At 44.8% G+C, this 16096-nt stretch overlaps 2 protein-coding genes across 5 annotated transcripts in view; one reads left to right on the top strand and one right to left on the bottom strand.

The window, feature by feature from the left end:
* The window catches only part of ELAC1 (elaC ribonuclease Z 1), a 511775-nt gene that overhangs the window by 304808 nt on the left and 190871 nt on the right, over positions 1-16096 (bottom strand). The gene's annotated exons all lie outside the window — the stretch shown is intronic.
* Positions 1-16096, top strand: part of MYO5B (myosin VB) — a 142328-nt gene that overhangs the window by 108298 nt on the left and 17934 nt on the right. For 2 of the 4 annotated variants that reach the window (XM_086867480.1, XM_086867478.1), the window contains exons 24-29: positions 707-855; positions 1601-1720; positions 2788-2925; positions 4455-4517; positions 10476-10715; positions 11527-11624. In XM_086867480.1, the coding sequence (XP_086723606.1) occupies positions 707-855; positions 1601-1720; positions 2788-2925; positions 4455-4517; positions 10476-10715; positions 11527-11624 (808 nt within the window). Of the gene's footprint in view, positions 1-706; positions 856-1600; positions 1721-2787; positions 2926-4454; positions 4518-10475; positions 10728-11526; positions 11625-16096 lie in introns of all 4 variants that reach the window. The other 2 variants (XM_086867479.1, XM_086867477.1) reach the window with 1 other exon arrangement.

The following is a 16096-nucleotide window of genomic DNA, read 5'->3' as shown; positions in this document are numbered from 1 at the left end:
GCTGCAAATATTTATTTATCCCTTAAAGGATGCTTTTGGAGCATCTAAGATGGGAGAAATGAAGTGGAAGAAGTTGGTTTGTTGTTCATCCATTTAAAACAACACACAGTCTACATTTGCCTGGTTCCTCAGGAAGAGGAGGGACTGGGTTCGCTTCCAGAGGGCAGCTTTTAACAAACAACTTAATTTCTTTGGATATAAGGTTCTTTGAACCCCCACAGTCTTGCCATGGTAAATCTTTGATGATGACATGAGGAAAAGCTGCTGTAGTTGATTTGCTCCTATGCCAAAGGTGCTGGTGGGAAACAGGCAGGGAAGTTTTTACATGCACGAATGTATTTTCAACATGAATGTATTTCTGTACTGTGCTGGCCTTTTCTTAAGTGGATTTATGGGAGCTGGAGCTGCCACAGTTAAATGATGGTTTGTAGGTGCTGGAGACTTCTCTAACTCAAGGCAAAGACTGCCCTTCAAGTTGAAGAGCTCAAGCTGTTTCAAATGCTGAGGAAACAAATACAGATTATAATAGTCTCTAAATACTAGTGAATGCTTACATGTATTTTAAAGGCTTTTGGCAGAGAGTATTTTGTTCATTACTCGTTTTTGTTGTTATTATTTTGTGTTTGTTGTTCCATACGTTTACAAGAAGCTTGCTTCTGAGCTAAAGTTCATAATTTTATTTTTTTTTCCCCTTCCTATTTTAAAGATGAATTTGCACGAAACACAGCTGAAGAAAATATCCAAATGAAGAAAGAGCTGGAAGAAGAGAGGTCTCGTTATCAGAACCTGGTAAAAGAGTATGCAAGTCTGGAGCAGAGATATGACAACTTGAGGGATGAAATGACTATTATTAAGGTAATGAAACTGGAATTATCCCTATTTCCTTGTGCCCTGGACCTGATGTTGGTGCCTTGATAATGTGACTCACTCACCTCCAAAACATTTAATAGAACTGCTATTAGTGGGCAGTTTGTGCTTGATAGTTCTAAGAATACCTCTTGGGAGTGGAGCCAAACCGTTTGTGTGCCTTGAAAAAGGAGCTTGGTATTCCATGCTTCTCTGTCAAATGCTTAGAGATGTCTGTAAATCTCAAGAAAAGCTGGACCATGCTTGTTCTTGTTTTGCTTTTGTGTCAGTGATGTTCATGTGTAGGTGTTGGGCTAAAAAAAGAAATAAAAAAAAAACTTCCAGCAATACTGACTTCAGAATTTCAAAACCCAAAGTCTTTAGGTTCAGCATTGCTAAAATGTTCAAAAAAACGTTGAAAATCAGAGTGGATTTGATGGAAAGCTGAATGTGTAGAGTCCTGGAGGGTGCTGTCAGCCCCACAACCTTGAGCTCAGATTTGCATGTTCACACTTACCAGGCATCTGGTGTCATAAAGAGTCCTTAATTCATGCAGAATTTTTAAACTGAGCTTCTATGTCACTTTTGCACTTTGAAGTGTTAGTATGCATTTTAAGGGTAGGACATAAAAACTTAGAACATGCAATTCTCTATAAAATAAGCGTATAGTCACATATTTGCTCCAAAGAAGGAACACTTCGAGAGGAACCCTTTAACATTGGGTGCTTTAAGTGTCTGCATAATTTCTTGGCAGCAAACACCGGGGCACAGGAGAAACCCATCCAACCAGAGCAGCTTGGAGTCTGATTCCAATAACCCATCCATCTGCACGTCTGAGATCGGGGACACCGAGGATGTGATACAGCAGGTGGAGGTACAGTAACTCAGGAGGGAGGGCAGGGGAGCCCAGCTCTGGGGGTGATGATGTGGGGTTTGCAGCACAGAGGGGCAGTGCAGTTTGGGCAGTGAGGTGTGATGGATAAAACTGATTCCATGCATCATTAATTGTGTGAGAGGGACTGCAGTGCTGTGGTGTTCTGGCAAACTCTACTTTTTTGCAGCATCAGGGCTCTAAAAATAATAAAGTGCTGTCTTTGGGCCATACCAGTTTAAAGACTGATGAGAATTCATCACAGCTGTTTCACCCAGCGCTGATGGATCATGACTATACCGTGATCCTTCTCCGCAAGGACACCAGAATTCATTGCCCTCTTGCCCCGAGAATTTTCTTTCCCATGCATCTTCACAGATGCTTTGCTGGCCAGCACAGCCCCTGTAATCAAATCAACAGTCTCCTAATGCAGGAAAAAGCAGCACAATTTATTCCTTGGTATCAAGAATCCTGTGGAAAAGGTAAATATGTTTTTTACTTACATCAGACAGAATAGGCTGCTTTTTAAACTCAATTTCTGACTCGAGAGCACTTGTTTGGTGATTAATGTTCCTAGGGTCTGCCACCCCCTGGCAAGACCATACCTTGTGTACCAATACCATGCCTGCAGAAACCCACAATTCCCTTTGCTGTGTTACATTGTTTTAGTATTTCTGAACTGCTCTGAAAACATTTTCTGATTTGAATACAATCAGCATTGACAATGCTTTGATATAAAATATTCCAGGCAAAGGCAGTTAAAAACCCCCAACAAATAAACACTTGAGTAGAAGGGACCCAGGAGGGCATTTTTGATGTTCTGAGCCCCCATCACCTATTGTGCTGTTAAGCATTCAGTAATTTATTAAAACAAGTCAGGTGTTTTACTGACATTCAAAATCGGTGTTTAAAATGTGGATTTGCTCTTTGGAAGTACATGCATTTCTTAGGATGCTCGTGTTCCTGGCTGTGGCTGATGTAGAGTCAGGGTGCATCTGGCACTGTGCACGGTGAGAAAACTTGACACTGAGGTCTTTTCTTTTTTTCCCCTCCTTCCTGTTTTTCTCCAGGAGATTGGGATGGAGAAGGCAGCCATGGACATGACCCTCTTCCTAAAGCTGCAGAAGCGAGTGAGGGAGCTCGAGCTGGAGAGGAGGAAGCTGCAAGCCCAGCTGGAGAAAAAGGAGCAAGAGATCAAGAAATCCCAGGCAAGAGGCATCTTTTCATGGATGATGACTAAATTTCATATTTATAACTGGCTTTCCTTGATTGCCCGTGGCCACATGATGTAGGAATTTAGCTTTGAGAGTGACAAGTTCAATATAAGAGGCTACAAATCCATCTGGAAAAGAGAGATAAACTTTTTTTGTCAACTAGACACAATTAGACAGGAGAACTACTTTATTTATTTGTTTAAACCCACTGGTTATAACATATTTAGGGCAATTATCTTAAGCCTCTTGAAAGCAATGAAATGTAGAATCAATTCTGGCATATGTTATTCCACCAACACTGACCCTGTGTCTTACATGTAGCACCCTACAACCATCCCTTTTGGATGATTTCTTTTTATTCAAGCATTTCTTTGCTGTTCTAGCTTCACCCCACCCAGCAGTGTGTGGAGTGAGCTGAAAAGCACTTCACACATATATCAGTAAGGCTGGTGGCCTCAGTTTGGTTCTATTAAATTAGCACATTCTGATCAGGTTTTTTTCCTCAGTAATGATCATAGAGAGAAATACAGGTTAAAAGCAGTGTAGTAAATGAGAAATATCAGGATAGCTGTTAGGAGAATGGGTTCTTAATTTCTGTTGCGAGGCAGGGATATTCTTTTGCTGCATTCTTCCTACCTTGTGGAAAAAACCCAAAACAAACAAAAACAAATTTCCTGAATTTGAGTTGCTTGCTTGGAAGGAAATTAAAAACATGTATATTAAAAAAATTAAGGTTTCTAACAGCCCAGTGGTCACTCTAGGAACAGGAGTCCCTAAGTCTGAAAACACAGCTTTCTAGGTTGTGGAAAAAACTGACTTCTGGGACAGGGGTTTTAATTGCAGGCCTCGTATTTGCTTTCCTTGCCATCTGTAGCCAAGGGTTGTCAGAGGCCAGTTTGCTATGAAACAGCAATACTGTGTGCTTGGTGTCCTGAAGCACTGAAGATGCTCTTTTACAAACTGTTGGGCAAATGCCATCCCTCTTGGCTACATATTTGAAATTTCTGGGGCTTCTGTTGCTTTGTTTGGGAATTATTTTCATTATTACTCTCCAGTGTGATATCAGTGTACCTTTGAAGAAATGCAGTAGGAGACTCAACAAAATCATCACCAGTAATTATTTACTTGCTTCACTAGCTGTTGTTATTGATCACCCCTAGCAATTTGCTGGAAACACATGAAACAGGAGACTTCCCCAGCCTCTCATTCCTGCTGCAGGAGGATTAAAAATCTGTTTTCCAACTGCTGTGTTGAGGATTGTTCCCTTAATGACTGTCATTGTTTGAAAGCTGCAGCGAGGCACAGTTATCAAGATATTAATGAGAGATAAAACCTGTTTCTCCTGGAGTGTCCTCTCCCCCTCTAGTGTTGCTGGGATGCTCTCTGATGGCAATTAATGACATTATTATGGCTGAACTGGCCAGCAGGGCTGAATGCTGATGGAGATGTGCCCAGCTACCCTGTGTTGCATGCCTGTTCCTCTGCCTGCTCCTAGTACAAATTTACCTCTCTAATCTGCACAGGTAATCGAAACAAAGACTGAAGTATCTTCAGAACATGAAGATTTTGCATACAACAGCCTGAAGGTGAGTGAGAGGCTTCTACTTAGTAGTGCAACCTATTGCATGGCTCCAGAAGCTCAAACAAATGGTGTGAACATGCTAATAATCCAAAACCTGCTGTAATCTGGTAGAGAGGGCAGTTGGAAAGCTGTAGCTCCCCGTCAGCTCCTGGGCCAGGATTGGGCTCACAGATGTTTCTCTCTGAAGCAACATCTGCTCTCTGCTGATCTGCCTGTCTCTGAGTCATCTGTGGAGGTAATGAACCCACCATGGTGAAGGGGGTTTTTTCCATGGCAGGTATTCCCTCTGGGACTTTGTTGGGCTCCCTTTGAAAGGGCACAGCAGGTTTCAGCAGTCTGCTTTGCAGTAGGTGTAAATTCTTACGGGTGTTTCTTGTTCCAGGCTCCACCTCTGCTTCTTACCCACCTTCTGTGCTGTCCCAAGGTACCACTCAGGTCAAGCCCAGATAAGTCTGTGGTGTGAATTGCAATAATAGCCTCCATCTCCCAGCAGAAGTGCTGGCTGCCCACAGTCATCCTGTTTTTTCTCAGGCTTTAAATCCTGGCAGCTTCTGTCCCCATCACTTTCTCCCTGTGACAGTCAGAGCAACTGATGCCTCCTGGGCTCCCGTTGTGGTGTCTGTGGGTTCTATCCTCCTGCTCTAAATGTATTCAAACACTCCTGGCCTTGACTGTTTTAGACCAATTCTTATGTCCTGCTTATCCTCAGAAAACCAGTTCCTAGCATAGAGTTAAATACATTTTTTATGCTATTGGTTTTTTTCAGTGCAGACCTATCTTTCCGATGTTCCTTCTCTCCCTATCCCCTTAACAAATACTGCAGTGCAACTGGGAAGTCCAGAGGAACATATGTTTTCCTGAATAACATGATGCTAAACCATCTGTCAGTAGTAATACCAGTTTTTGCTTCTGCATCATCTCCTCAGAAAGATGCAAAAAAAAAAGCAGAAATTAGAGATGGAAAGGATGTCCAATCCCCACTAAGCTCTTATCTCTAGCAGTAGATTTTTATGACACTTGATCAATCCCGTTTTATTTTCCTAGCATGGTATTGGTGTAGCTCTGGCTAAATGTGCTGTTTGTGATGGAGGGGAAACCCCCCTGAATTTCCTGAGTACTTCTGCATAGCCCCTTGGAGAAGCATGGCAAGGTCACTGCCCAAGTGTCTTCCAGTTGGTTAAACATCCTTGTGAAAGGTTTACGTTTCTTGACCTTGTAAATCAAAGTGGAGTAGCAGTTTAGAAGGGAAAAACCAGCAGATGAGAACCACCACCACCACCTTAAATGTCTTCTGGAGTTCCAACTTCTGTGTGAGTTCACAAACTGTGTTTTCTTCAAGGTGAACTTCTGGAAGTTCAGAGTGGACATACTAATTTTGGTTTTTCCTACTCTCTGCATACTAACATGCTAGCGTTCATACTACATATCTAACAAACTTTAAAATACAATTTAAATGTTAATATAATTTCATAAGAATAAGTGGCATGTGTTGCTAAAAATGCAGGGTTCTTTAAAGTTTAGTCCGAAACAGGTGGAAAATGAACCTGCAGGGATTTCACATTCCCTGTAGGAGTGTTTACCTGAGAAGGACTACTGAAAAAGAAAGAGACAGATACAGCTCCCTGCTGTTCTCCCCACATCTGAACCTAGGACACAGTCTGAAGTCTCTGTCTGCAATGCAGGAGTGACTTACTGCTGATTTTGAGGGCTTTTCTTCCCCGCCTTCCCCTTGACATCTGCTTCCATGGCCATGACAAAGCTATTCCTCTCTTCTCTTTCTCCTGCTAATTTGTATCTCAAATATTTGTACTTTCTCTGGCTCCATTAAGAGTTTCTTGTGAATATATTTATTTTTCATTTTTACCAACTTAAAAAGACTTTATCTTGGGGAAATAGTCTGAGGTTCCTAAAAGCTCACACACAGGACAGTCCTTCTGTGGATGCTCTTGAGTGGCTTGTTGAGGTACCAGTTAGTCATCCATGGATAAGGACATGGACCAGGCTGCTCCCACTCCCAGGGATCCAGGGGTAGCCACAGCTTCTCTGTGCACCCTGTGCCAGTGCCTCCCCAGCCTCACAGCCAGGAATTTTTTCCTCCTTTCTGATCTAAACATTATCTATTTCAGCTTGGACAAGATGAGCTTTAAGGTCCCTTCCAACTCAAACTATTTCTGTTGCTCTAAGATTCCATACTTTTGTGTCCCATTTCAGACATTTTTGTCACTCACAGCCCCTCAAGGAGGACAATACGAGTTGTGGGTGTTCTGGGATGGCTGTGCAGGTTTGGTGTCTGCAGCCAGCACATGGTCTGGTAATTCACAGGTGTCTGCTGTCCTCCAGCTTGGTGTCTTGGTGTAATTATTACTGTAATTATTACTGCCACAACACCCATGATGGCAGGAGGTTGCCTTTGGAATTAGCATCTGGTGGGGAGTCTTTTGTTGATGCAGATTCTGATGGAGGGAAGATGAACAATGTTCCATTAGAGAGGCTCATCTGGCTTTTCAGTTTTGTAAGGCTGAAAAGAAATGTGTGAAATTAGATGAATTTACAAGCAGAAGTTACCTGTCCTTCCTAATGGGTAAATACGTTTCTCAGAAGCTGCTGTCCCAAAATACACCCAGCCAGATGTTTGGTTAATCATTATCCAGGAATGCAAAACAGGGAGATATGTCCCTTAGACATGCCAGTGAGAAATGCATTTTCATTGTTTTTTCAAGCTGGGAAAGTGGCAGTGGGAATGAAAACATGGAGAAGCCCTTGCTCTGACTCCATGTTTCTGAGCAACCTCTTCTAGTGGAAGCTGTGCCTGCAGCTGGACTAGATGGCCTTTAAAAATCCTTCCTAGCTCACACATTCTAGGATTCCAAGCAGGAGCACGATGCATAAGTCAGCTTCTCACTCGTCGCATAGCTGGCATGTTTGTTTCATCCCTTAGACTTGGCAGCTCATCACAAAATTACCTGCATGGAGGATTTTGTTTTCTTTTCCTGCAGAATGCCAGAAAAGAAGAGAGGGGGCAAAATCCTGGCATGGCAGTGCTAACCTCTGACTTAGGCAGGCTCAACTTCCCCCAGCAGTGCTCTGTAAGCCCTTTGCTAAAGAGTGAAGCTATTTTTGTCACTATTAGTGCTCAAGTACCCCTGCCAGAGCTCTTTAACACTGCATATGTTGGAACAAGTGTGAGTTCAAGTTCAATGCATTCTGATTGTAAAATTCTTTGGTAAAATTTATTTGTCAGATATTTTGTCAAATAAATCAGCATGACTGGACTACACTGAAGAAAGATAATTTTCACTTTGCCAGTAGAAATCTCTTTCCACATCCATAGCATTTTATTTTAGTTTCTGATCTTCTGGGGCGTGTGCTGAAGCAAGAAGGATGTATGAGCTGAGGACAGAAGGTGTTTTAACACTGCTCCATGAAATCCACAAAGAAAGGATTAGGGAATTGTCACTGTCAGACACGAAATGATTCACACAGATGCAGCTCGAAGTGTGATGAAAGAAGAAGAAAGTTTATTCTGTTTTTTTCAGTATTTATAGATTTCTGACAATGACCAGAGATTGGATAGTCAGGTCGCTACTTTCCCGACCGCACTGGCTGTGAGAGATGTCCATCAAAAGGCATAGCTTTAATGGAATGTTTAAACGTCTATGTTTATAGTTACTTTCCTGGGAAAGTGGCTAGAAATTATGAAAACAATACGGAAAGACCTGTTTCTCAGGGCGACAGGGAATAGATTTAAATGTAAACTTTGAAAAGAGTGTATGGAAGGGGCTGTTGGATCAGGGTTATTGGTTATCACTTTCTTTCCTGGCCTTCCTGGCTTTGTTTCTAACCAGAGCAGAGCTTGGAATGACCAGTCCTTGGAGATAGCAGTGTGGCTGACCCATTATAAAAAAGAGAGGGAGAAAGGGATACAAAGTGGAGGAGGAGGAAGGTTAAGAAAAAAGAAAGCAGAGCTTTTACGCAGCAAATAACCACAGAAGAGTTATTTTAGTAGAAAAGCAAGTAACTGCTTTCATGATCAGTGAGGGGTGATGCTTCTCCACGGAGCAGGAAGAGTTAAACCCAGTTTGATATCGATTTCCACCATGCACACACTTCCAGCTCCTGCTTTAAACACCAGTTACAGAAAAGCCCACGTCTCATATACTCCCTCTGCCATGGATAATGTGGAGGAATCGTTGGATCTAAGGCGTTTCTTATCCTTTCGGTTTTTTCATGACAGATGGTATAAAGTACCTGAATATGCCACATTACTGATGTTGTTTGTTCAGCTAGGAGCATGCTGCCCAGATGCCAGATCAGCTATTCTGTTCACACCTCTGCTGTGATAAGCCATGCTATTTATAATTTGTAAGGATTTATAATTACAACACCCGTTTCCTATGGAAATGGGGTTTACACAGCTGTGCTAGCTGCACACTGTGTAAATTGTATAAATTGCCCCCCATCCCCCCCCAGCCATTTTTGGATTCATTAGCTTGACTCAGCCCAAGCTGATAGTGAAGCAGATATCCCGGAGATAAGAGTGGTTGTGAAAGGAAGCTGTGGAAAGGTGCAGTAAGCAGCAGGGAGGTGAGGCATGTGGGTGACAGTAGGGAATGATCTTGTGCTGTTGTAGACCCTGGAGAATCCACATGGGTGGGGGTTGGTCCTTAGGAGAGAGCTGACCCCACATCAGACAGCAGGCTTTGTCAGCTCACACGCAGGGCTGTTGGTTTGTGCCATGTTGGGGTGCCAGGGAGCGTGGGGACGGGAGGGAGCAGGCCTGGGTGCCACCATGCAGCAGCCAGAGGTGGATCATGCAAAGGAAAGGTGGGTTGCTCTGAGCAGGAGTCCCACCCAATCTGTGCCCTACACTAAGGACTGGTGGTTTTTAAGCTTGAGGTGAGCAGATTTAGATGGGATATTGGGAAGAAGGTCTTGGCTGTGAGGGTGGTGAGGCTCTGGCACAGGTTTCCCAGAAAATCTGCCCCTGGATCCCTGGGAGTGCTCCAGGTCATGTTGGACAGGGCTAGGAGCAACCTGGGACAGTGGAAGGTGTCCCTGCCCAAGGCAGGGGGTGAGAAATGGATGAGCTTTAAGGTCCCTCCCAACCCAAACCATTCCATGGTTCTGTGACTGTACCATGTGCAGCAGCAAAGCTGCTCTTGACGCAGCAAGGATTCTCCAGGTGGGTTTTGGGTGGTGGCAAAGAGCTGCCAAAGATTGCATTGCCACCTGCAAACAAAGCTTTGTGGTGACAGGCCAAAATGAAAGTTGTTTGAGCTGCCAGAGTTCTATTCTTCTGTCTTCTGGTGCCATGCAAAAGCAAATAAGCCCTTCAGTTGTCTCAACAAAGATTTTGTTACTCAGGAGAATCAGTTGGCATCAGACTAGCACAGTGTTGGCCCTGCCTGTCAAACGCCAGTGGCTGAAAAGACAGCAGGGTGAGGAAATCCTCCTGCTACAAACACTGCACTGGGGTGGGGGAATTACAAAGTGTATGAGAATAGAAGAGGGAACTCACAGACCCATGGTTCACCCTGAGGGGGATACCTGCCATTATGATGGTTTGTGCAAATCAGCATCTTCCAGCTAATCTAATGAATATGAAAGGTGAGCTGAATGTTGTGGGGGTTGTGTGATTTATTGATTCAGAAGGAAAAGCGGTGGAGGAGAAAAGAGCACGTTTAGCTTCTTTAACAACCTGCTTTTGTGTTTAGAAATATTTTCAACAAATAAGAAATACCCTGGGTCACTCTGTAGTGTTGTTACTAAATAGCAACAGGCTGCTGACTAAAGCAAAAACCTTTGCTGAACCACAGATAGCTGGGCTGGCAGCAAAACCCAAATCCTGGCTTGCATTGATCTGTAATCATCGATAATTGAGTCACCCTAGAGGCATCTCAGAACGGGAAGAGGCACCACAGGGCAGTTTATCCAAAATGCTTAATGGCTGGATGTTTTCCAGAGGCAAGAGCTGGAGTCAGAGAACAAGAAGCTGAAAAATGAGCTCAACGAGCTGAGGAAGGCCATAGCAGACCATGCCATGCAGAACAACTCCTCCAACGATGTGCAGGACAGCTACAACCTCCTTCTGAACCAGCTGAAATCGGCCAACGAGGAGCTGGAGGTGCGCAAGGAGGAGGTGCTGATCCTCAGGTCACAGATCATGAAGGCAGCCCAGCAGAAGGAGACGGGGGAAAACATGGTAAAGGAGAGGGTAATGGATTTTCTTTTCCTTCTTCCCCTCTGTTGGTGGCTGCCTGAGCAATGCCATTTCTGCTCTGGTGGGCAGGATGGCACAGGGAGGTCGTGCAGGGTTGTGCAGGGGTACAGGAGGTCCTGCCTGGGGATGAGATGCAGTCCCTGGCATTTCAGACAGCCCAGGATTATCTGTGCCATGGTACTTCCAGAGGGTGCTTACCTCCATACCTGAGGAGGGTAAACCAGCCCACACAACCCCTGCACCAATGTGTGTGGTTCAGCATATTCCTGGTGATGTTTTGCAGTAATAATCTTCTTCTGCAAGGAAATGGTGCGAGGGAAAATAATTTCTAGACCAGATTCTGCTTACTTTGGGCTGGTGCAGCTGTAATGTGTTTCTTCTGACATGCAGGCAAGAAGGGAGCCTGTCTCTCACACAGCTGTGATGGGATTTGTATTTAGAGCAGATTGCAATGGAAGGGCACATTTTCCAGAAACTCAATCTTTATTGATTTGCTGTTGTACCATTCCTCAAGGTTTTGGTGTGTTTTGTATTTCAGACCAAGCCAAGCACCCTGCTTATCTTCTTCCCAAGTTGAGTGCATCCTTCTTCCATCTCTTATCACTGCATCTTTCTTCCATCTCTTATCTCTCCTGCTGCATGTGTGTGGATTCGTAGAAACTCAGGAGTGTGGTGGATGCTCCAGAGATGCTTTTAATAGAATAGTTGAGAGTTGTTTGGTGTCAGGAACGTGTAGAGCCAGGCAGAGCTTTGAAACAGGATGTCATGTTGCTGTTTTGCATGTTGACTTTAGGAGAACGTCTCCCCCAATGCCAGCTGGCCCAACAGTGACCGGCACGTTGACCAGGAGGACGCGATCGAAGCCTACCAGGGCATGTGTGAGACCAATCGGTAAGTGTGGCACAGACCCCTCCACACAGGGGGGATCCTGCCTGAGAGACAGCTCCACCCCAAAATCAATGTGTTTTAGAGAGCTACCAGACTCTGGATTGTGTTATGGACTCAAGGGTGGGCCATTAAGGTGAAACCAAAGACACACATCCTGAGGAATTGTAGAATCCCAGAAAGTCAAAAGAGATCTTTAAGATCACCTAGTTCCAGTCAGATACTGAGCAGGTGGAAAAGCAGACATGGAAGTGAGCAAAACTGAGTTTTGACTTTGCTTCCGGTATGTAAAAAGTGGCAAGACTAAGATTTGGGATTGTGTTTGTATTTATTTCAGATATCTCATACCATGTTGGGAGGATGCCACAGTTCCCTTCTGGTTTTCCCAGAGGCAGAAGCCTGTTGTGGTTAACTGAGCTAACAAACATGAAAACAAACATGTTCCCTGGAAACACTCATATTATTGATTTTCTTGCACCCAAACTGGGTGTCAGGAACAACTTTTATTGCAGGTTTACCTCAATGAGGATTAATACTTTGAACATGTGTCTGTCCTGACAGTAACAATGGGGTGATATTGCCAAGCATTAAATCAGTCCTTGCAGCTGCCCAGGAGGATATCAAATAATAAAGCAATGTCTTTCAAGAAGAAAAAATTGCATGGATAAAAAAGCCCGATAATACGAAAAGTAAAATTTTATTTTACTTCAAGGAACTTGAATGTTTATCTTTCTTTTTTTTTTTCTCTTGACAAATACAGATGTTTGAAGCTTTTTCTCCCTAAATAATTTCCATTCAGCAAGGAAAAAGACCCAGCTATTGTGATTAATAGCTTTTAATAGCACAATATGATTTGCTACTTTTTAAAGTGGTTGTGGAAGGTTGTTAACATTCCATTCTGGGACCTGACTTAATGAGGACTTTATTCACACCTGTATGAATATGAAGAAAGGCCCATTTAGTGGAGCTCAAAACCCTGATGGCTGAACTGAGGCTCTTCGCAGGCTGTTCTGCCAGCATTCACCAGGTCTGGAGGCCTGGGGAGGCCTGGAGCAGTGGGGATTGTTGGGGTCCAGGACTCCTGTGACATTGGTTTCACACCTGAGCATCATGTCTGGCTAGATAACGACTAGTCTTTGTGGTTTTTTTCAATTTGCTATTGAATATTTGCTTTCCTGAAGTGAACTTGCTGATGAAATTTCTGCCCCTCCTGCAGTAGAGGTGATGAGATTAATTTGCACATCACATTCTTGTCAGTAAATCAGTGGAGCTCAGTGTGCTTCCTGCAGCAAGGAGTGAGTTTTGGTCATTTAGTGAATTCTATGAACTTTCTCTCCTTCCAGGACAAAAATGTCCTTTCCAGCATTCTCCTGGAGCTGTGGGTGCTCATACCCATGTGAAATGAGATGTGAAATGCCATTGTTTGGCACAGCTTTAATTTCTCCCTGTATTTTCCAGTGTGCATGTGTAGGGAAAGTTAGTTTGTGTTCAGGGGTTGGTGAAGGAGTCAAAATAAGGGTTGCTGCTTTCACAGGACGTGTGTCTGACCCAAGGGTGACACTGGTCCCCAGTATAATTTGGTATCTGGCCATAGTGGTGCACATTGTCTTCTGTAGCCTGCCAGGAGGCTCCAGTCCTCCTCCAGACACACTGGTTTCACAATTGACTTCTGCAGAAAGAACTGAATTGTAGAATCATTTAGGTTCAAAAAGATATCTTGAGGTCCAGCTCTTCCCGCAGCACTGGCAAGGCCAGCACTAAACCATGTGCCACATCCACGTGGATTTTAAATCCCTCCAGGGCCTATAAGTTTCCAGGATCTAATTTTCCTCAGGAGTACAAATCTCTTTCCTTGCAATTGTACGGATGAGCTGCAGTTTTAAGAAGTTCATGTCATCTGGCCTTGGCAATTTTTGGCTGCTTAAGTTTTGGGAGGGGAAATCTGCAGTCTCCAGGGTCAGTTCATTATTCTCTCATCTGCCTCTCATGTGAAGCTTGACTGGAGCTTGGCTCTTGAAATACAGCAGCAGTAGCTCTATATGCTCTCACCCTGATTTTCTGCAGTGATTTATCCAGTGGCTCATTAAGCACCACCAACCTCCCCATTACAAGGTTCCCTGTGCAGTTGTCTGTTTATTGGGTTGTTTTTTAAGCTGTAGGCTGGTGTGGATAGCAATAAAATGGATGAAGACAAATGCTTGGGGAGCCTGGATTATTGTGTTTGTAGACATAAATTAACATTCCCTCCCCCAGCACAGATTTGCATTTGTACTTGCACAGCTCTATACCCAAGGGTGTCAGCATGAGAAACAGAAATGCCTTCCTTTTCTAATCTTAATCAATAAATATTTTAATGGGAAGCTTTTCTGGTGGGGTTGCAGTTCTGAAGTGGGATTTATAAACAAGAGCCACTTCTTCTCTCACCTTCTCTGCAAGAAGCACTCCCATTTCTCTTTCATAGAATGGTTTGAGTTGGAAGGGACCTTAGAGATCATCCAATTCCACCCCTGCCATGGTAGGGACACCTCCCACTGTCCCAGGCTGCTCCAAGCCCTGTCCAGCCTGGCCTTGGACACTGCAGGGATGCAGGGGCAGCCCCAGCTGCTCTGGGCACCCTGTGCCAGGGCCTGCCCACCCTCCCAGCCAGCAATTCCTTGCCAATATCCCAGCTGGGCCTGCCCTCTGGCACTGGCAAGCCATTGCCTGGGTGCTGGCCCTGCAGGCCTTGTCCCCAGTCCCTGGGCAGCTCTCCTGGAGCCCCTTTAGGCCCTGCCAGGGGCTCTCAGCTCTCCCTGGAGCCTGAATACTTGTGCAGGGGAGCAGCCCCAGCTCTCCCAGGCTGCCTCCAGAGCACAGGGGCTCCAGCCCTGGCAGCAGCTGTGTGGCCTCCTCTGGGCTGGCTCCAGCAGCTCCACGTCCTTGTGCTGGTGTTGCCCAGGGCTGGGACAGCTCTGCAGGTGGGGTCTCACCTGAGCACAGGGGCACAGGGGCACAATCCCCCCTCCCCTGCTGCCCACGCTGGGGAATCAGCCCAGGGCAGGGGGGGCTCAGGGCTGGGGCAGGTCCAGCTCTCCCCCCCCAGCACCCCCAGGTCCTTCTCCCAGGGCTGCTCCCTCTGCTCATCCCCAGCCTGGATTGATCCCAGGGGCTGCCCTGACCCAGCTGCAGCTCCAGCACTTGGCCTTGTTAAACCTCATGAGGTTGCCTTGTGCCACTGCTTGGGCTTGTCCAGGTCCCTCTGGATGGCCCAGTCCTTCAGGGGTGTCACCTGCTCTTTGCCTCCCAGTCTGGTGTGCTCTTTGACCAGGTGGAGGTTCTTCACCAGCCCAGGCTGACAGATGTGGTAAAACCTTGCTCCACCCAGGAGCTGCTCCTAGCTTCAAGTCATCATGTCTTAGCTATTTAGGCTGAGGACAGCATGGCTTTATTTTGGTGGGAGATCAACCTTCTGTTCTCTCCATGTCTATATATAATGCAGCACTTCTATATACAGCAGGAGGAAACCAGGAAGAACTGTGCCAGGTGCTGCTAACCCTGCCCATGTTACAATTCTCTCTCCACAAAGCTTTCAGAGGAAAGCCCTTTGATTCCAGGTCAGGGGCAAGTCTGAACTGAAAGTAGCCTTTTCTTTATAAATGCATTAAACTCAGCTTTTTTCTTTATTTTTTCCTTTTTTTTTTTTAAAAAAAAATTTCTGCTGGATTTCAGCTGCTAAGGGGAAAATCATCAAGTTAGCTCCTACCTCATTCTCTGCTTCAGTAAATGAATCTAAAACTTAGTAGGCTTTTTGTTCCCTGTTTCAGTTCTTGGGCTCATTCTTTCAAGCCTGTTTGATGTTGGTGGAAACGCAGAGCCAGTTTGAGACCCAGTGATGGTGTTAAGAGATAATAACCTGGCAGCTCAAAGTAAACCAGGCTATGTCTTTGAAATTAGCTTCCTTGATAGCTTCCAAGTGAATTCTATTGTGTATATGGGTATTTTTTTTTCCTGAGGGGCACATCCCACCTGCCACTGCAGATGTGCAAAGTGAAGAGCTGACGCTGGCTTCACATGAGGGATGCTTTTGCAGCTGGGAGACCATCATGTGGAGATCATATCACATCTTTGCTTCCCCCTCTCCAGTGGATATCTTCCCACTCTGCCACAGATCTAGTCTGTAATGCACATTATTTTTTCCTTTTGACTAAAAAGGTATATCTTTGGGTGAAGGTGAAATGTTCCTTCTTTATGAAGGGAGGATAATTTGCTGGAGACACTCAAATTAGCATCTCCAGGTTTGGGGTACCCACACCTCCTTTAAGCTACTTTCACAGGGCAGGGAGGTGTTTGGGCAGGAATTTTTTTGTTTTGATGAGAACAGTTTGCTGACTGCAGATCCCAGCTACTCCCCAGACATGTGCCTCCAAGATCAGGATAAAGTAGAAACATGGCTTTGTGAAGCAGCCCTTTCAACTTCTCTCCAGCCTTATTTGAGAATA

Source organism: Cyanistes caeruleus, chromosome Z (genome assembly GCF_971803275.1).
Source record: "Cyanistes caeruleus chromosome Z, bCyaCae1.hap1.1, whole genome shotgun sequence".
Classification (NCBI taxonomy): Eukaryota; Metazoa; Chordata; class Aves; order Passeriformes; family Paridae; genus Cyanistes; species Cyanistes caeruleus.
Note: the sequence above shows the minus strand (reverse complement) of the source record. Positions and strands in the feature narration are given on the sequence as shown.